This window comes from Solea solea, chromosome 18 (assembly GCF_958295425.1).
Source record: "Solea solea chromosome 18, fSolSol10.1, whole genome shotgun sequence".
In the NCBI taxonomy this organism is placed as follows: domain Eukaryota; kingdom Metazoa; phylum Chordata; class Actinopteri; order Pleuronectiformes; family Soleidae; genus Solea; species Solea solea.
In genome coordinates this window covers 15,517,350-15,539,877 of record NC_081151.1, presented here as the reverse complement: position 1 = coordinate 15,539,877, position 22,528 = coordinate 15,517,350, and the positions used below count along the sequence as shown (strand labels likewise).

General features: G+C 39.0%; 1 protein-coding gene and 1 non-coding gene across 2 annotated transcripts; both read left to right on the top strand.

Moving 5' to 3' along the window:
• The first annotated feature begins 4,468 nt into the window (after positions 1–4,468).
• Positions 4,469–4,541, top strand: trnaf-gaa (transfer RNA phenylalanine (anticodon GAA)). The gene has a single exon. It is a non-coding gene; the product is annotated as a tRNA-Phe (tRNA).
• An 8,767-nt stretch (positions 4,542–13,308) lies between these two features.
• Positions 13,309–20,946, top strand: jkamp (jnk1/mapk8 associated membrane protein). The gene is made up of 8 exons (XM_058614489.1): positions 13,309–13,390; positions 13,531–13,590; positions 14,374–14,453; positions 16,111–16,265; positions 16,846–17,052; positions 17,833–18,014; positions 19,015–19,091; positions 20,001–20,946. The coding sequence occupies exons 2-8, from the start codon at positions 13,587–13,589 to the stop codon at positions 20,217–20,219; spliced, it is 924 nt and encodes a 307-aa protein (XP_058470472.1). The 5' UTR covers positions 13,309–13,390; positions 13,531–13,586; the 3' UTR covers positions 20,220–20,946.
• The last annotated feature ends 1,582 nt before the right edge of the window (positions 20,947–22,528 follow it).

Below are 22,528 nucleotides of genomic sequence, written 5' to 3'. Positions count from 1 at the left end.
ATTCTTCTCATTGCCATGGTTGCACAATTAAGCTCTCTACATTTATCCTCTTCTTCTCTTGTATGAGTGCCTCCTTATACCCTACGTCTAGACTTGTACTGCCACCTGAAGGTGACGTGGGATACTACAGGACCCTGATGCGGTGCGCAATGTAACGTGCAATGTGGCGCACGAGGCATGTGTGCAGAAGTATACCAGGCCTTAAACAACTCTCTAGACAGGTTTCCAGCCTTCAGAGGCTAAATACTTGGATTTTTCCACCAGTTAGTCAGAACTGAAGAAGCCTCGTGGATGAGAGGTGAAACGTCTTCAAACATCACCCAAACAAGTCTAGTTGCTTACAGCTCTCTACAGGATTCGACTAAGACCTGAATGACTGATAACCTTCACAGTTAAGTTAATTTGGGAGGACACATGAAATCATCTTCAAGGACTTCTGGGTTTAAGCCTGCATGTGCTCAAAACAGATCTGCCATGATATATGTTTGTTTATGTGCTGTCACACAATATCTTTTCGTATGTTGATAAAGAATGTGGATCTGGAAAACAGATATTTTCTTAATCCTAGACCTTCCATGCTAGAAACATACAGTACGTATACATTATTTAATTTTTAGGCTGTTCTCTGTAAAAATTGTATAATTTGCCATTTGTTGAGATGCTTGAACAACCTAGAGAAAAACTTCTCCAATAAGAAACCTTTTAGAATTTGATTTGATTTGGATTAGATTCAATTATTCAATCAAATTATTTAATGCAATTCATGACAGGGATTCCATTCCTGTGTGTGTGTCAGTATTTCTAAATCATTAAACCCTTAATTGTGAAAATTTTCAGTTAATAAATGGTTCCAGAAGATTTCATTAATGTTCACAACATACACCTATTTATTTTAATATTTAGTCCAGATTCCAAAAATGAAAAACTGGACTTATGTTGTAATTTGTATATTTAGATTATTCGTAACATTTCCAACGATGATTTATGTTTTTTTCCCCATTTTATCTGGTGTCAAGAAGTCACTGAATATAACTAAACATTAGTGACCATTTTCAAAAACTCCCAATAGATTATTTATTTAACAGTAAAAATAAAAACTCTGGACACCAGAAACAAACACTAGACTTCTGCGAGAATGGATGAACGTCATGTACTGCAGCCTGGGAAATGAATATTCTGGGACGTTATAATGACTTTGAGATAAGTGCCAGTATTGCGTACTGGCCAGTACCGGCCCACTTTAAGCACTATAAGCAGTCAGATAAATAATACTGTACCAAACTGAACCATTCCAGTGGATGAAAACACCTTCGGAGGAAACTGGAGAACCAGGAAAAAACCCACACATGCGGAGAACATGCAAACTTCAGCAATAAGGCCCTCGGTTGCTACCCCAGACCTTGCTGTTTGGTGTTAGCCACCACTCTACCATGTTTGTTGATCATTTTGTTAATTGATTTGTCTGCATTGAGTCATTATTGTTGAAGAGATAATTATGATGCATCTGAGAATCTGGAGTTTGTTGTCGTATGGCTCAGTGGTAGAGCAAGTCGTCTTACTACATGTCCACATGTCCTTGGGCAAGACACTCAACAGCCGTTCCTGATCAGCCGGGTCTGCAGCATGTCAATGGGTATGGAAGATGTGTGATAAGGAAAAGCGGCTGCACTTAGATGAGCAATGAAAGATGATAAATGAACATAGCACTGTATGAACATGTGAGTGAATGGGTATGAATGAATGAATCACAAAACTGTAGTGTAAAGCACCTTTGAGTGGTCATTAAGACTAGAAAAGCGCTATATAAATACAGACCATTCACTATTCACTGGGGAACTGAACCACCATTTCAGAGTTACAAAATGTATTTTAATGTTTTTATAATCGACGTCTGTCTTATAAATGCCTGCAGTTTCAACTCCAGCAGAGCATGGTTTTACATAAGCGGATAGAGCACAGTCTCTGATGTGCTTGCTTGTGCCTTTGTTTACATTGGATGGCTGTCTTCAACCGCAGAGGTCAGAGCTGTGGAGAGGCTGTGCTATCGGTCAGTGGTGTTTACCAAACTTGATTGTATGGATATTCTGTCAGCTCTTTCTGTACCTTTTGTTGTAGTCTCTTAATTAAACCAAACATGAACCATCGATGTTGTTGATCATTTTTTTTCTCTTTTGCATATTCAATAGTATTTAAGCGGATTGTCATCTAAACACAATTAAATCATTGGTTGTACTAATTAACTCGATTCATGCAGCTCTGATTTCTCTTCCACATATCCAATCCAACTTTATTTATAAAGCACTTTAAAAAAACAACAACAGCTGAAACAAAGTGCTGTACAACAGAGATAAACAAGATAAGATAAATAAAATATAAGAAATGACATAATAGGCCTAGACAACAAACAATAAAAACATACAATGTTTCTCAGAAAAGGTTGCCAAATCTTATTGAATTGAATTTAGTGCGCAATTGTTGAAAGGAGACAAAGGAACCATCTATGAAGAGGTCTTGCTGCGTGCGCAGTCCTCTGTTTTGCCACTGCAGAAACATCAATCAAAAGAGTTGCAAGCCAAGGTCTGGTCTAACCATTATCCGTAAATCGGTCAAAAACTGTAAAGAAAAGAATGAATATAGACCAAAAAAAAGTAAACCTGTTTTGCTCTCTTATTACTATAGTTACAAATTCAGCTAAAAAATTTAACTGTGAACAACATAACTCTGCATGTAACAGCACTCAAGTGTATGTGTTTCATTACATTCCACATTACAGTGCACAGTCAAACATTGTGTGCACCAGGTAGTATACAGTAATAGTCCCGGTTGCTGGTAATATTATCAATCTCACAGTGCCACACAGAACCATATGTGTAGCTTATAATGGATGATAACAGGAATAAAAAAGGAGGGAGAAACATACGTACCTGCCTACTGTCGATATCTAACGGCAGCTATACCTACAGTTCCATAGCGACAGGCCCCCAGAAATTAGTGTCCAAAGGAGACGGCCAGCAAAAAAACATCGTTGACACATGGCTTGTTTTAATTAGCGGCTGTACTTCTTATCCGGGTGAGGAAGATGCAGTGCAAGATGCAATGAAGTCCAATGCCAAGGTGGGATCCTCCAAAGTACGCTCCTTACTCCCAGGTCAAGGTGGGCTCCTCCAAAGTACGCTCCTTACTCCCAGGGAGAGTGACATGGAGCGTAGCCGGAAAATGTAGCCCGTACTTGGCTCCCTCTATGGATCTCAGCCTCTTTTTCAAGTCTCCAAATGCTGCCCTTTTCTTCATAACCGTGGTGGTGTAGTCGGGATAAATACAGAGCATCTTTCCTTTGTACATCAGGGGGCCCCGAGTGGACTTTCGCAGTATCTCATCCCTCATATGTGTGTAGTGCATGTGCATGATAAACACACACAGGGGGTCCTCCGGTTTTGATTTTGCTCGTAGTGATCTGTGGGCTCTGTCCAACAGCGGGGCTTCGCTCAGGTTTAGTATATCTTTCAAAAGTTGAGACACAAAGTGTGTAGGCTGGCCATTCTCAAGCCCTTCCTCAACACCAATAAGCCGCAAATTGTTCCACCTGGAACGGCCTTCCAAGTCTTCACATTTTGCCCGCAGCTCCCCCACATCAACTTGGTAGTAGTACAGTCACCAGTATAGTCGGCAGCTCTCTCCAGCTCCTTCAGTCAGTTATCATGTGATGCTAACGAGGCCTGCAGATTACTGACCGCCACCGACAGCTCGCTCCTCACCAAGACAATATCCAGCTTAATATCCTCCTGCAGTGTCTGAATGGCCGCCCCAAACTTTCCACAGACTGAATCCTGGATGAAGTTGAGCGAGTCAGAGAGCATCTTAGATGTGAGCATTTTGCTGTTAGTCGAGGCCTCAGGGGTAGCCGAGCTAGCCGCAGCGGTTGATCTTGGTAGAGCTCTGTATACTCACAACCATTACTACTGTCAACACGGTGGAGGACTCTTTAAACAAGCATGAAAATACGGTACCATTGACTGTGACCTGGTTTTTGTTAGCCACTGGTCTAAAGAGACCCGCTAATTCTTCATTTTAGAACCAACACACCCACAAGCACAATGATGGCAGCAAGTGGATTTGCTACCTACTGTACACCACTTGGGCACTGGACACGAAAATGACAAGTGTGTTGCTTGGAAACTAGCAATGACACTTGTGCTGTGTCATTGCTGTGCACTTTTTGGTCTGGGAGCCACATAAAGCCCCATATGTCAAAAGAGAGCCTTGGCCATTAGCCCAAGACTTCCCTCTCTCACATAGTGAAAGTTGAATATGTAGTTTGCATTTGCCAAACGTTATCATCAGGTACATCAGGTACAGAGTGTTGCAGGCTGTACTTATTGTCCAAATAGAATGAAAAATGAAATACAGCCTTTTTGGGTGATAATGCTGTGATTTTTCCACCCACAAGCTCACTGGACTTCCCAAAGATGCCAAAGTAGCTCAGTTGGGAGAACGTCAGACTGAAGATCTGAAGGACCCTGGTTCAATCCTGGGTTCTGGCATTTACAAGGGTTTATCTTGGCCCCTTTTGATGTAAAAAAAAAGTAAAAGGTAGCTTGGATAACGTTGTGGTTACCGAGCTGCTGAGCGTATCGGTTGTACAGAGCTCAGCAGCTACAACGAAAGTAGTTCTTCTTCTTCTATGGCTGAAAGTACGTCACCGGATGTGCCCGGACTAGGAAGCGCTGCTGTTTAGAGGAGTGGTGAAATTCGCCAGTTACGTAACTACGTAACGGAAGTGCCGTTCCGCTTCGTAGAGCTCAGGAAAACATTCAAACCCTGCGCTCTCAGCAGTGACTGAACTGATTGTTATGGACTTTTAGGGCTTCATAAACGAGGTAATGACGCAGATACACACAAAAACACAGCCTTAATTGGCACTTCCGGGCTATGGGATCTTTAAAGGGGACATATTATGCAAAATCAACTTTTTAATAATTTTAATACTTATATTTGGGACTCTGGAGGCCCTACCAGTCGCCAAAGTGTGGAAAAAGAATATTTTTTTCGTGGTCCCCCTGTAAGTATAGGCGATAAAACACACAATGTTGAATTCCCTGTGCATTATGACGGCAGCATGCGCATTTCACCGAGAGCTCCACCTTAGCTCCACCTTGTCCCTATAAAATGCGAGAGGTGAGGGAGGAAGAGCGGTATTATGTCAACACGGAAGGACAAGTGTGCTGTTCGTGGCTGCACAGTGGAGCACAGTGTTGTACACAAACTTCCAGCCTCAGAGGATTTGGTGTCCAGTGGATACATTTTATATATGAAGCTAATGTGCCGGATAAAGTCAGCAAACGTGTTTTTAAGAAAAGGTCAAATAGAACTCATGACTGACCATTCTGACACATCCTAATTAAAAATATTTGTTCAGTACGTCCTCCATGACTGGAGCACAGACTCAGTCTGATACAGTCACGTACAGCGGCAGTTTATGCAGCTCGCCGCTGGCAATCAGCAGTGGCGATCAGTGGTGCTGTCCCTAAGTCTTTTTAACTGATTTTCACAGAGCGTGCAAACACAGGAAGAGACGTCCGACACAAGGATCAAGCCGAACAGTGCCGAACTGTAAATCAGTTAAAAACACTTGGTGGGACACACTCTCAGCTGCTCCCATAACTCCACAGACTACAGCGGCAGCGGTCCCTAAATACACAGATTCCTCTGTTAAATATAGAGATTTATCTGGTAACCCACGTTTTTAGGGATTGTTAAGTAGTTTTAAGTGATCTACAGTTTGGCGCTGTTCGGCTTGATTTGTGTGGGATGTGGGATTTTTACAAAAATCCCAGTGTTCCCCTTCAAATGAATTGACAAGTTGTGTGTTACCTGAAGGAAATGGATGGGAAGGAAATTGTCCTCAGCCTGGGACAATATGTCCATTTCAGCCTTGCTCTCCTTCAGCTCCAAGATCTCCCTCTGGATCTTGCCCAGCAGCTGCTCAGCCCGGCCATCTTCTCCTGGGCTTCGATCGTGTCGCTCAATTCAGCGCTTCAGCTCCACTGACTGAATCAGTTCCCTCAGGACGGTGTCGATTTCATCGGCTGCCGCCCGAGTGGAGCACTAGTGGGCAGATGTTTTTAGTCACAAAAGACATGCTCCAAGAAAATGGAACACTCAAACCCACAAAATATCAAACGATTCACTTAGTTCAGTAATTCAGTTATATAGAAGAAAAGGGAAGGTTGCTGCTGTGTCTAAAACAGACAGTGGTACCACGAGAGAGAACATGGCTTGTCTCAGCTCCTGAGTCTCCTTTTCTCTGAGCTGAATCAGCAGCAGGGAGCTTTTCTTCATGTCACTAAAAAAAGGAGAAAACACTTGTTCCAAAGCATCTTTAAATAAAAATGCTGATACACAATGAACAAACACAATGAATTAAGTCTGATACAGCAATCAATTTGAACACTTCATAAAGAAGGAATAATAATAAATACATGAATGAATGACAACGTATATATCTTAAGAATAACATGACTTTTGTGCATTTTTAAAACGTTATAGTTTCCTTTTCATACAGAACAAATACATTACGGTGGTCACAAAGTAAAGCTTTGATGCAATAAAGGAAAGGGGTCGACATTTCTACAGTGTCTCAGCTAAAAACAGAGCGTCATCTAAACCTTCAGTGTGCGTTGCCAGCAGCTTCATAAAATAAGATTCTGAATAAAATTGTTTGTCACACCTGCCAGTCCAATTTTTTGCACTTTCACCTATAATCACACACAAATCCAATGACGATGCCCACCCTTTAAATGGATGTATAGTGAATTTGGTCAAAAACAATATTCACCAAAGGATAAACAAACATTTATTCTAAGAAGCTCAGTTTGCATACTCACTTGGGTTACCTTGTGCAAAATAATAATGTGAAGACAAAAACTTAACTGTTATAACATGTTAATGTATGTCCAAGCACATTTCTTGACACCTAATGTTTGTTACTTTCATAAAATTAATATTCCTATAGAAATTATAACTGTAAACTATGACTAATCAAGAGAACCAGGCACAAAAAATAACTCGGACTGTTTGAAATCATGCATTAATATCAGTGGAAGATTAACTCTTGCTCTACATGCTAATTTGAAATGAGAGGAATTTTGAAAACCAGTCTATTCACAGTCCACTACTTCATACGCTGCAAATGTAAAGCTATGTCATTGTTTCCTTTGAACCCAGTGAATGAGTGCAATTTAAAACATATAATACCCCATAATTCTAGTTGCCAGATTTAGCTGATGTAAGTCCGTTACTTCCATTCACTTGATAAAAAAATACACAGCAGGTAGGCATGACCCCTATCAGATGGACTCTTCTAAGTCAAGTCAAACTGAATGTTTGCATGTACTGTATGTGGATGTGCGAATATTGTACATGTGCATGCAATCTGTCTACATTCATGATACACAATGTCATGAGTATGGCTTCACATGTTCTTCTCTTCCAGTCCACTCTCTGCTCTCAGAGCCAAACGTTTGACGTCTTCGGGAAACTCGTGGCACTCGATCTACACAAGCAAACACAACAATTAGCCGAATGATGAGGTAGAATAAAGTCAGTGGTCAAGCTCACAAATAACTAGTTGAGTCTTCTTGTAAATTGGCAATAATCTGACTTTGAAGATACAGAACAATTGAGGGTCATTAAATGTAATGATTTAAGTTGAGACCATGGTATGGTAAATAGTCTGTAGCGCTTTTCTAGTCTCGATGACCACTCAAAGCTGCTTTACACTAGTTTTGTTATTCACTCACAGCTTCAGTGTATCTATGTGCAGCACATTGTCTATCACACATCTTTCATACCCATTCACACGCTGCCGGCACAGCTGTCAGGGACAACGTAAAGTTAAGAGTCTTGTCTAAGTACACATCGGCATGTAGACTAGTGGAGCCTGCAATCAAACCCACAATCTTCCCGTTGAAAGACGACTAATAATATTAGGTGGAGTGTAGGGCTGCAACTAATAACATTTTTATTTTCATCATCGATTAATCAGTCCATTATTTTGTTGACTGATTAGTTGTTTGTTCCATAAAATGACGGAAATGTTGATCAGTGTTTCCTACTGATGTTCTCAAATGTCTTTTTTAAAAGGGACATATTATGCAAAATCAACTTTTTAATCATTTTAATACTTATATTTGGGACTCTGGAGGCCCTTCCAGTCGCCAAAGTGTGGAAAAAGAATACTCAGTCCTTTTTTCGTGGTCTCCCTTAGTGTAAGTTTAGGCGATAAAACACTTCATAAAGAAGGAATAATAATAAATACATGAATGAATGACAACGTATATATCTCAAGAATTAGATATGACTTTTGTGCATTTTTAAAACGTTATAGTTTCCTTTTCATACAGAACTAAAACATTACGGTGGTCACAAAGTAAAGCTTTGATGCAATAAAGGAAAGGGGTCGACATTTCTATAGTATCTCAGCTAAAAAACAGAGCGTCATCCAAACCTTCAGTGTGCGTTGCCAGCAGCTTCATAAAATAAGATTCTAAATAAAATTGTTTGTCACACCTGCCAGTCCAATTTTTAGCACTTTCGCCTATAATCACACACAAATCCAATGACGATGCCCACCCTTTAAAGGGATGTATAGTGAATTTGGTCAAAAACAATATTCACCAAAGGATAAACAAACATTTATTCTCAGAAGTTCAGTTTGCATACTCACTTGGGTTACCATGTGCAAAATAATAATGTGAAGACAAAAACTTAACTGTTATTACATGTTAATGTATGTCCAAGCACATTTCTTGACACCTACTGTTTGTTACTTTCATAAAATTAATATTCCTATAGAAATTATAACTGTAAACTATGACTAATCAAGAGAACCAGGCACAAAAAATAACTCGGACTGTTTGAAATCATGCATTAATATCAGTGGAAGATTAACTCTTGCTCTACATGCTAATTTGAAATGAGAGGAATCAGAAACCCCCTGGAAGAAGTGGGTGTGTGTTTGCCTGTGTCTCATTTGCATATAAAGGGACCATGCACAAAACCAAGCGTTTTGAAAGGGGCGGTTTTGGCAGGGTTATTGAACTGCTATGGTGCTTCTTCCTTATGGTATTTTGACCAAAGCATGTCACAGACATGTTCATTAGGACACCAGGGAACTATTTTAACTTGGAGAAATAGGGTATAATATGTCCCCTTTAAAACAAAAGTTTAAAAGTTACGCTGTGATTGAAACGACTTTTTCCCAGGGCTTGCAAACAGCAGACAGCGAACAGCAAATGCGGCGGCCAGTCTTGTGACTTGTGCTTATTAATTACATCAATAGCGGCACGACTTTTAGTATAGAAAACACGTTTAATTTGTTTTGTTTGATTGATTTGTCATACTTACAACAAACTCGCTGCTGCCACTCGAGACGCTTCCCTCCTCCATCTTGCTTGTATTGGAACAGATTTGCCGCTCGCGTGCAAGGAATTATGGGATATGGTCAGCTGAGAAGGATACACCAGACCTATCCTTCCCAAACAAGCTAACGTCGGCCACATACGTCGGCCAGATACGAAGGAGTCGACGTAGACCATTTGAATTGGGACAGCCTACGTCGCTGCGCGGTGACGCATTTTGACGACACCCGGCCGACAAATCCACACTCCGTAGGGTCCAGTCCCTGGAATGGGACATGTGTGTCTGGTTGAGCGGTGTTACGTTGTTGTTTCGCCAACTGGTTTGGCGCCATCATTGTAGTCTTAAAACTGTTTCTACTTGTTGTTGGACGTTTAAATGACTTTAAGACATAGGAATGACTTCTTTTGACAGTTATATTAAGTTTTAAAAAGCCATGCAGAATATTTATTATATTACTAATGTACTATTACTGATTTTTCAAAGTATAATAGGTCACTTGTGGCATGTGTATTGTGGAGATTTGATTATCAGGTGAGCTGACAAGGATGGAGTTTCTGGAGTCAGAGATGAATTAAGTTGAAAAGCTTTATTGGAAGCAGCTCAGATCTGAAGAGAACTGAAACAATGCCAAACATGAACAAGAAGATAGTTTATAGTTGGGCATCCTCCATCAGTCTGCCTGTGAATCCCAGAGTTAAGGTATTTAAACGGGTTTTGGAGGCCTTTCTTTGCTGATACCTAGAGCTGAAACAATGTAATCAACACATCATAAATCACAATAAATCTTACATTACATCACCCCCTTTTATCCTTTTCTTTTCTACCATATGACTCATGAATTCCACCTTCTAGGCCAACAAGGGCACATGTAGACAAAATTGTCTCCTCAAGGAATGAAGAACAGTTTTGACACCAGAGCATCACAGGCACTCACAGCGGAGGTCACAATTCACATGACACAGGAGCCAAAAATAGAAGAAGAAGGGATAAAAAGACGCCTGTGCTCACTACTCTGTTCTTTAATGGTCAAACCTCGATGTCATTGAGGAAAAAAGGCCTATAGAAAACTTCCCTGTCAGTCAGATGTTGCACACAGTGATGGATATGCAAACACAGAAAATCATTACCGTAAAGGTTACCGTAAGAGGTTACACATATGATGCACTGTGGCATGGAATCCATCAGTGAAGCTTCTCTTCTCTGTCTCATGATGTTTACAGCAGAGACATTTTACAATTTATAGTTTTTCATTGATCATTAGCAAAAGTAGAAATATAATATCAATGTAAAGTTATTCGTAAATTTTTATGAACATAACACACAAAGATGATCTATCACTCTTATTGGCATTGTTTTGGTCTGATTTTAGTTTTTAGTTTAGAATTATTTAAATGTTTAAAAAATCAAATAAGTCAAAATTCTAAATAAATATTTCATTTACTTGTTTTCCCATCTCTTTTAATATCACTATGTTAACCCTCTTTGTCAAACCAAATTGAAAGTAAATAGAGAAGCTAGAGAAACAGACTGTGAGCTGACACACACACACACACACACACACACACACACACACACATTACATTACATTACATGTCATTTAGCAGACACACACATAAAAACAGGTAAGTAAACAAACTGGTGCCTGTTGCATGAAAGTAGAATTAAGATATCTGGCAAATGTTAGAAAGTAGGACTTAACCTATGCTTCTAAGTTCATCCTGACTGAGGAACACAAACATCAAACATCAAACCAGGATGAGGAGGTGGGGCTTGGTCAATCTAGGTGTAATCCTGGTAAATTCACATTCATGTCTCTTTGAAGTTGATCAGCAAGCAAACAACAGCTTATAATGGAAACTTTTGAAGAGATGAAACACTTGATTCATAAAAAAAAGATGACAAAACTTTAACTTATTAAATATTAATAAGATCAGAGAAAAAGCCTGGCAGATAATCAAAGACAGACAGAACACAATATAAATACTTACAGAGTTCATTTTAGCAAAATAACTTGTTTTATACTGTAAACTGTAAACCTAATATATAAAAAGCACCTTTTCCCTTTGTTGTTCTTATTAGTTTTTGCAAATGAGCTCCTCAATTACTTATCACTGCTCCACTGAAACCATCATATTTGCACTTTAAAGACTACCTGCAGAGGTAAACTTCCTTCATGTTCCCTGGAGGACATTTGATGTGGATCTGTGTTCAGTCTAGTCACACGAGAGAAAACTGTAACATGAGTTTTCTATAAGAGAAGAAAGTGTTTTATGAAATCTGCAGTGTATGTGACTTGCATGTAGCACAATATTATGTGGCCAGTGAAGGTGATTCAGTGACATTTGTGTGCTATAGCAGCCTATGGCCAGTAGATGGTGCTAGGCTACTCTGCTTATACTGTATGTTATTGAAGGGGTGTTACCTGCATTAACATGTACATGACAGTGTGAATGAAGGAGTTGTGGTAAAATATTTTCTTGGACTTTATACTAGAGGTGGAGAGTAGGATCCTTTGTGATGAGGGGGAATTTTCTGTCGACTGCTAGGGTGTGGAGTGCTGAGTGTGTTTTGCAGGTTATTTTACTTTGCCTAATTTGCAATATTCTTCCCCCAATATTATTCCTCTGGTTCCGTCTCTGTATTCTCAAAGTCCACATTTAATTTGTTTACTTATTTTACGAGCAAGATATCGAGGAACAGGAAAGACATAACATATTATATCATGGCTGACACATGCTGAAAAGAAAATACCATGCTTTTCACAACTGTCATCAAGTCAGTAAGAAAATAAAATATTTTCTGATTTTAAACTCACAAAGAACACAATACAACAGGGCTTTGTAACAGTATTGGTTAGTTATCCAGTAGAAACACTGTGGTGATTGTTTTTTATTGTTTGTGTATGTGAATGGTGAATTGTATGATTTTTCTCTCTGAATTCAGTGAGTGGCAATTTGTTTATAGGGCTTTTGTTAAATGGATAGTTCAGTTTTGAAGTGTTGTTATATGAGGCACAGACACTCTTTACTATCCATACCTCTGGGACCAAGAGACATGGAGGCACACTCCCACTGAAAACATGGCTGCCAGGACTTGCTCCACTGGAACCCTGGCCTGGTATTTATCAGTTAACTTTGGAACGTCCTCCCGCTCCACATTAGACAAGCCCCCTCACTGTCCATTTTTTAAAACTCATCTTAAAACCCATTTGTATTCCTTGGCTTTCAACTCAGCATGAGACTATGCTCTTGTTTTTAGTGTTTTATTGTTTTTATTCTCTTAATATCTTTATTGTTTTATTGTTTTTATTGTTTTAACATTTTTGTTGTTTTATTGTTTTTATTGTTTTAGTATTTTTATTGTTTTACTTTTTGTTTTATTTCTTGTACAGCACTTTGTCTCAGCTACGGTTGCTTAAAGCGCTTTATAAATAAAGTTGAGAGTTGAGTTATGTATCACTTTTACTAGTTCAGGCTCTATACTGCACCTTACAGGTCAAATGGCTTTGAAGCAGTGAGTGTAGAGGGCTATTCAAAGAAAGACAGTGCAAGGAAAGGAGATCTGAAAGAGGACATAAAGGGACAGTACTACACCATTTGTTTTTGGTTTTAGGAATAAACACAGAGGATTATAGCATTAAGCATTATTGAGATTGATTCTCCATGCCAGAGATCAGAAATGTACTAATTCTTAATAATGTTTAATATTAACCCTTTGAAAATGAAGTTTCAAATTGGAAACTTAACATATCCTATAATCTGCACCATTCATGTTCTTTAACTCAGGGGCTAAAGGTTTTTCAATAAGATATACAATAACCACTCAGCAAGAGAGAAGTCGAAATGTAAAGTATGTGTAGGTATAGGAACACTCTGCAGAGCAGGAACTCAAAGGGGAAAAAAACACTACTTAGCCTTTGTCATAATAGGACACACAAACGGGAAGAAAGGGAAAAGTTACGGTCGAAAAGGTACGTTCGAAGTTCGCAAACATACATCCAGTCCAGTAGATGGTAATACAAATTTAAGATGTGCTTGATAAATTCAACAGAATAGGGAAAAAAAATACTTCCTGTGTGTGTTACTTTCTTTTCTTTCGCTTCCGGTTTAGGTAACGAATGAAAACACAGAGACAAGGAGGTTGATTCCAAGCTGTATTGACCCAAAATGAGTAAGTTAAATTTTCTCTTTTCATGACAGTAGTTGCGCGTTTAAAATAACTATATTCTTGTTACGTTAATAATGCTGCCCCACATTATTTGGTACCGTTTGGTACTACGATACTAGCTACCCGTGAAGCTAGCTAAACGCATCCTCCTGCACTATACTAAAACCTCTATAATATGAAACACCGTACCGTCTATCCATCTTTTACCGGTTTATCCTCCACAATAGATTCGCGGGGGGCACTAGTGCCGATCTCAGCTGACATAGAGCGAAATGCGGGGGACAGGTCGCCAGTCTATCACACGGCCTTATTGAGACAAACAACCACCATCTCTCACACTCTCACCTACGGTCAATTGGGAGTGTCCACTCTGCCTAATTCCGAAATCTGCATGTTTTGTGGACTGTGGGAGGAAACTGGAGAACCCGCACTGACGAGGAGAACTTGCAAACTCCATGCAGAAAGGCCCCTAACACCGTACCTAACTTATTTAAATAAACAACCATCGTCATCTGTATGTACCAGTATGAAAACAACAGAAGTCATGACTGACAGAACGCTTATACCCCCAATTACTCTCATGACATGTACTTATTGTGGACCTTAACAGCTCATTTTTCCTAGCGTTTAAATGAATATGTCATTTTAAATGATACATTTTCGCGACCTACTTTGGAATCATATGTGATTACATTTGAATCAGTAAATGACTTGTAAGAAAGTGCTTGTGTTGCCACACTTCTGTCTTTGGTGACTGTTATTTAAAATGGCTGTATGTTGTTGCAGCTGTGGCCATAAGCTCAACATGTCCAGGCCTGTACTGTGGCAGGATGACGATCAATGGATCCGTGGAGGGAGAATGTGGGGTGAGTACTAAACAACATGAGGTTCATGAGCGACTGATAGTTGTAGTCTGGGTTTAGCTGGCACTGTTTGTTAAAGGTCCAACATGCAATACTTCAGCCGTCCTTATCTCAAGCTTTATTAGACAAAGAATTGTATTGAGAGTCGCCTTCCTTCAGACATTTTCAACTAATTTCTGTTTACTGTTGTATTCAAGTGGAATTCATAAACTTGTTATCAAGACATTGTGTATTCAACATCATGAACTTGGAGTTTTCACTAAACAGAGTGAACAGGTCAGCCAATTTAAGTTTCTAAATATCGCAAACAACCCCATTTCAAAGTAGGTGTGGGAGGTCTTGTTCCATGCCGCACACAACCTGACCGATTCCTGAACACTGTTTTTGTTGTTGTTTTTATAAATGCTGCATTGTCATACCTGACAATGTAGTGTGGTCTACTGTATTCAGTTAGTCTGTGTGTATGTGTGAGAGAGTCAGAAGTAGCGGTCAATGTATTGGAAACACAGAATTCCGTCTGTTCATTTTGCCATCACAAGAGCCACACTCACGCACAAAAAGCCCACCAATGACAGAACAAACCAGAACTTTGCTGGACTATTATTTCTCAGAGAGTGGTATTTTTTTTATCTGGTACCTATGAGATATGGCAAAATCTTACAATGTTATCACCTCAGTAGATCCAGTCTCTCGGCCCCTGTTTCATCAGAACCACCCTCTTTAATCAAATACACTCAAAATTTTAAGACCAGTTGAAAAATTGCAAGAATTTACATTTTGCACTGTTGGATCTTAAGAACGTTCCAAGTAGTTCTTCAAAATGCAAAAAGAAGAAATGGGAGTGAGACAAAAAAAAATTGAGTAAGAAATTTCTTGCAAATAACCATTAAACTGAAATAGGCTGTTCATCAGCTGATTAAAAGTTTAAGACCACAGCCTTTTAAAGCCTAAATTTTCGCAGAAAATGTGGATTCAGTGCCATTTTCTGTCAGGTATCCACACTGTCATGACCTCCTGATGGCAAAGGCAAAAAAGCTTTCTCTCTTTGAACGTGGTCGGATTGTTGAGCTGCATCAGCATGGCCTCTCGCAGCGTGCCATTGCATCTGAGGTTGAACGCAGTAAGACAGTCATTTTAAACTTCTTAAAAGATCCTGAGGGTTATGGAACAAAAAAGTGCCAAACAGGCACGACACCGGCAGGATCACCTATGGGATCACGGCTACCAAGTGGTTGACAGTGTTGTGTGTGAATTATTTCATGTTACGGTCGATTGACCTCTGTGTTCAATCTGTCAAAATGACGGACAGCCTTCAGATTTTTCTGTCGTGGTAGAAATATATCCGACATCGCCTCATAAACATGTTTGGTCTTCTCTGTTGATCTTGAACTAATGCTAGGTTTATACAATCCTGTCTATTAGCTTGCTATTCTCATCTTTCATGCTTGTTCCAAGTCCATCCATCAGTCACAAATGATGCAAACTGTGACTTGCATAAGGTCAACAACACAGACAGATGTGCTTTCAGGTTGGGTTGTTATAAAGCAGATTTTTGGGTTCTGGCAGGAAGTGGGTAGTTGTGTTGTAATTGGCCATCATTGGTGTTATGGACATTTACTCTTCGTCTGACTCTTCTGTGTAATGTCTCTGGTCCTATCAGGTGTGCCCTCGTGGAGAGCGGGCCAACCTCCAGAAGATATGCCAACGCTGCATTGAGTCACCTGAACTCTACGACTGGCTCTATCTGGGATTCATGGCCATGTTGCCTCTAGTTCTACATTGGTTCTTCATTGAGTGGTACTCAGGGAAAAAGAGGTGGGGGTCACACACAATGTCCATGTTTTAAGTAGGTTCTAGTTTCCCATATACTCTTTTTCACACACACAACGGATACACAGAAATGGTAATTGTATTTGTGTGTGAACAAAAAACAAAAACAATTGTTAATAAAAAAAGAAAGAAAAGAGCAGAATGAACAAAGCACCCAGGGCTCCCCCACTGTGTGCTGTGTTCTCATGAGCGAACAATAAAATAGCCACGCTCGATCCAAATCAAGTTGACAGACTTGTGTTTCTATCAATTATGAGAAATTAAGCTTTTTGCATCAACAAACAACTACTGGGTGTAACATTAATATATTTTAGATTAAGAACAGAAAGTGGGAGCACTCGGAGCAGACTGTTCATTCTAGTGATGACTGCTGAATGTCATTTATACTCGTTAAGAAAGTTGTATTCAGGTACTGAATCAAAATGCTGGACTCAGTGTGCTGAATTTTGTTGACATGTTATTTTTGTATTACCAAGAATAACTCATTATAACTATATATTATGTGTCGGGCTGCATTAAATCAATTTGGACCATGAATTATAATATTTCCTTGTTGTGTGTTTAGTTCCAGTGCTCTCCTGCAGCACATCACAGCCATGTTGGAGTGCAGCGTGTCAGCTGTGGTCACTCTGCTGGTCACAGAGCCGGTGGGGAAGCTCACTGTCCGTTCCTGTGGAGTCCAGATGCTCTCAGACTGGTACACCATGCTGTACAACCCTAGTCCAGACTACATCAACACAATACACTGCACCCAGGAGGCCGTCTACCCACTGTAAGTTCATGAATGAATGCTTTATTATGAACATTTGAACATAATACAATAAAATGAAAAACAAACAAACAAAAGAAAACATGTCTGAAAAGGAGTCGGACTCTTCTACACTATTTAGTATCACTATTAATTACTCATAGTAATGCTTATTTACAAATCGCTACATAAAGTGTATACAAGTGAGTATACCCACACCATACACATTTACATGTACGTAAACGATATAAAAAATGTATGTTTACCTCATGTAAACCATATGTTTGAACATGCTTGGACACTCCATATAGAAATACAGAAAGTTTGTACCGTTGTAGTGACAACATTTATTTATTTACATTTGTTTATCAACTATTACCACTCCAATAAACTTGTCTTCATGAATTCTTTAAATGTCACACCATCTAACTGTATGTGCTCCCACATTGTGACGTGTACGCGTTTTCTTCAACTAAACTAAAATTAATATGTACCAAAAAAATGGCAGGGAAACAGTGTTAAAATGTGGAAACTTAAGAAAGAGAAATGGTTCTGTGTGCATTGAACACTTCTGAATAGGGCTGCAATGATTATTTGGATTAATTGATTGCTAAATGAATTATCAACTATTTTGATTTCAATTATTTGGTTTTTGTAATGATTATTACAAGCTTTCTGATTTTTCAGCTTCTTAAATGTGAATATATTCATTTGACAATTTCATTTATCTAATATCTGTAAGTCTGTAATGCACCTCTGGGACAAGCTCTATAATACTGCCCTTTTCTATTGTTTGTTCCTCAGTTACACCATTGTTTTAATCTACTATGCATTCTGCTTGGTGCTGATGATGCTCCTGCGCCCCCTGTTGGTGAAGAAGATAGCCTGTGGTCTGGGCAAATCAGACCGCTTCAAGAGCATCTATGCTGCGCTATACTTCTTCCCCATCCTCACTGTGCTGCAGGCTGTGGGAGGAGGACTGCTCTGTGAGTTCACCCCCAACCCATGTTTTCTTGATTATGCCACGAAAACACCAACCACACGTTATCATTGCAACTTCCTACATTTATTTTTTAAGCATATAAAGGTTGTAACCCTTAGAACACAGAGCATTTAGGCTGTTTTTTTCCCCATTACTATGTTTAAGCGTACAGTATATACGAGGCCATAAGAATGTGCAATGTCTTATATCCTTTTTTTTCTAGCACAACCTAGGCAATCTGATGGAGCGAAAACAAATACTTTCACCAACTATATAAGCACACCGGAGCAAAAAGTACTAAATGTTTAAATTTGGATTGAATTTGTGAAATTTGGAAATATGTCACAGTTCTATGTCTATTTTGTAACTTCTGCACAATTATTGCTACTTTATATCACTTCTAAAAATTTGATATAAAATGAATTGTAACTTTGATTGAACAACACATAAGAAGAAGAAAAAACACACACACACACACTATAAACACACACACCCCCGGGATGTCCATGTCAGGAGTTGTGTATTGTTCCCATGGCAATTTACCAGCGGCACAGATCTGTGCATAGTCTGCATATAGCAAGAAACATACAGCTGAAACCATTATTAGATTAATCTATTATTAAATTACTAAATTAATTGTCAACTATTATCTTTCAGTTTCTTATATGTGAATATTTTCTGGTTTCTTTGCTCCATATAACAAAGAAATCTGAAAAAACTGAATCATTTTGGTTTGTGGAACAAACAAGACATTTGTGAATGTCATCATTTCCAGGTTTGACACTAATCAGCATTTTTTTTTATCTTTTCTGACATTTTATGGACCAAACGATTGCCCGATAAACTGTGAAAATAACCGACAGATTAATCGATTATGAAAATAATGGTTAGTTGCAGCTCTAGCTATATGCAGACATGCCAATATTATTCACACCATGTAGTGAATGGAAGCAAAAAGTGTGTGATATCTGTGCAGCACTGAGTGACGGTGTTTGTCTTTTCAGACTATGCGTTTCCCTACATAATGCTGGTGCTGTCTTTGGTCACTCTGGCTGTTTACATGTCCGCCTCTGAGATACAGGTAACAGCACACATTTTAACGCCTCTCATTCGAAATAGGATGTTTTCTTGTTTACTTGTATACTTTGACAGTCCTTCAAGTTAAAGTTCACCTACTGACACATAGTCAGAGCTGAGAGAGTAAGAGAAAGCGACCTTGTCTCAACCTTATTATTCTCAGGCTGGTTCTCATGCTGCTCTCTGTTTACATTGGGAGTGACATCATCCCCAAGTTCAGGCTAGGCATTGTTGGCTTATGTTAGCAATACCAAGTGATAACACTCTACATGGTATTTTGGGCACACAGTTAAATAATAAAAATGATCTGATGACTGACTTATGACAAAAGTTCTATTAATGATAAAAGTAGCAGTGTTCGTATGGTGGCAGCCAATCTCGGGATCTTAAGGGCAATTTCTGGTAAACATAAATAATTCAAAAATAATGATGAAATTGAAATGATTACTCACACAGTGTATAGGTTGTGCACACTGTTGGTTGTAAGGCACAAACACCAGTAACATGAGTGTATGCATATGTGCTTCAACATACTGAAGATTTCTTTCCATCCACCATCAAATTTATGTTCAAGTAGGACTTCTTTTTTTTATTTACAAAGCCCACGCAGAGCGCAGACTCAGTCAGTGAACTGAAATATGGCTGAACGGGTTGTGATTCAGCTCACGATCACAGGTTTTCGGCATGGAAAAGCAAAAAAACCCAAAATAAATTGTCAGATTTTTAAGGGAGTGTGGTTGTGTAGTTACACATTGTGTCAGTCCATCTCAAGTTAAAAAAGTTTATTAATGAAATCGATATTTACTACCTTGTCATTGCATTTTATTATTTAAAAACACACAAAAAAAAACCCCACACATCTCAGTGTAAATGAATCCTAACCTCACTGTTGTGTTCTCATTCATCCCCACAGTCTTTTAAAACCCTGGTGGCCAAGAAGAAGCGTCTGGTGGTGTTGTTCAGCCACTGGCTGCTCCACGCCTACGGGATCATCTCCATCTCCCGACTGGACAAGCTGGAGCAGGACCTGCCGCTGTTAGCCCTCGTGCCTGGCCCCGCCCTCTTCTATATTATCACTGCAAAGTTCACTGAGCCAAGTCGCATCCTGTCTGAGGGCAGCAATGGACACTGAGCTGCGTTCAACAGAAAGCCAGGAGAAATCAAAACTCATTCATCCATCAGCTCACACCACCGCGCAACTGAGCCATTGTGTTTGAGTGGGCTTATGTTCTGGCCTTTGGTCACAGTTGTACATACTGTAAAGCTATAATGACAACATCAGAAGCTTTAGTACACGTCTGCTCATTATTTAACTTTAAGTTCAGGTCAGGTGGATAAAAAGGATGTGTTCCATTTACAGAACTGGGAGTGAAGTCTGAAAAAAAGGCTAGCCATTGTTAGCTATCGTTAGCAATACCAGTCAATTGCAATGCTAGGTAGCAACATGGCTACCGTTAAATTAAGAACAAGAAGTGCTTTTAATGGTTAAATAGCAGTGCTCATTTGGTCTTGGAGTCCCGTGGCCGGGTTTGTGCGGCTGCTCAGAGTTGGAAATCCAAGTTCATTGGAGTTCTGACTATAAATTAAACACACCACAACATTTGTTGTTTAATTTTGACGATAGTTTCTAGATCTTTTTACCTGTTGACATCATTGAAAGTTCCCTAAACCACGTCACACACATGTTGCAGTTGAGGGGAGACCCCATGAAAAATAACTTTGACTAAAGTGAGAACTGCTCACGGAAGTCTGATTTATTCTCTGAAATGGAACACCTTTAAATTGCGTCAAGTGATAGAAATAACATAATTTGGACAGATAAAAGCGACATGAGGAATAAAACCAAGTCTACAGTTTAAGATTCTTTGATGCTTAATCTCTACAGACTTTCATGTGGGAAAGCCAAATGTTTACAAAGTGACATCATCTGCAGTTATTAAGGTGGAAAAGGCTGATAGTGCCTCAATTTCTCAAGTGTACACACTGCAGTCTGTGGTTTTGGAAAGTGAGCACAAACTAGTGCATATTTGTGTATCTTACTGAACTTAAAGGGATTTCTTTTAAACCTGAGCTTTATGTTTATATAATGTGTGTGTACTTGTGAATAGTATTTAAATTCAAATTCAGAGTGAGAGCTGAGTGGTTCTAGTGCTGTTGTTGGACTCTCTCCAAAACAACTATAGCCATTTATTAGCTTGGATAAGAACTTTTAGTGGACTTAAAGCAAAATATTGCAGTTGCCTTATAGGATCAAAAGTACTTTTTAAGCGCTGTTACCTTTTTAACACACATTTATAAACGTAGATTAAACAGTCCTGAAATTCCCCTTTTAAAGCTACAGTAGGCAGTATTGCAGGAAATGAAGTTGATATTTCAGTTTCATCCACAGTTCAGTATATACATTGTGGGATGGCGACTGACCAATAACCACATTTATGTTTTACCTTAAAACTCATTAAGATTAAAAGTCTTTTAAAATGGTGTCCTGGACATGATATGGAGACAACAATTCAATTAAAAAATATATATACATACAAATCTCCTTAAGACAGAAAAAGTGAAGTATAAAATCACATAAGCAATTTTGTAAAATGTCTAAAGCCAGATGTTTCTACCTCCAAATCAGTTAACAATACTTTACAAGTGTTCAATGAGACCAGATCCTTCAGTTTCAGACCATTTTGTTGCTTGTTCCAGGAAGAGGGATATTTAAATGTTCAGGACGGACCCTTGGAGCTGACAATAAATTTAGTCCTGCCTAGGATTAAGTCTATCCATTTTCAGCCGATCTCACTCAGATCACTTGATTTATGTGAAATTGTATTATGTAATTATTGAACAACAATGCCTCATAAAGAACTCTACCTTTTATATTATTGTATATGTGTCTTGTGCTGTTTCTTTTGCTGTAATCCCTCCAATGGTTTTCTTGGACAATGACGTGTAATATTGTACATATGTGAATATTGGTTTGTTGATGTTCAGTTGGATTTGGTTCATGCAGAGTGAGTCTGTTGGTTGTGATTGTGTCTGTTGAGTTGACTCTGTCACAAATAAAATAAGAATAACATCCATCCAGATTGATCATGCGTGACTGTAAATCATATTTATAGAGTGACTGAAAAGATTGAGCTGCAGGTTTTATTAATCTCTCATGGTAATTCATACAGGCTATATTCAGAAAGGATACTGACCTATCCCAGATTAATGCCTTATTTTGGTTCTGTGCAACAGGCCCCGGTGACTGAGTCACCTTTATGAATAAACAGAGTCAGAGTAAAACAAGTTAGACTGTAGATGGAATTGAAGACTGTAGATCATGGAGAGATGGACAGTAAATGGTCTATTTATATTGCGCTTTATTACCCACTGATGATGTGACAAAACATCTTCAAGGGGTTTCTACCCTACTTCTTGATAATGGACAAAACTGTAAAAATA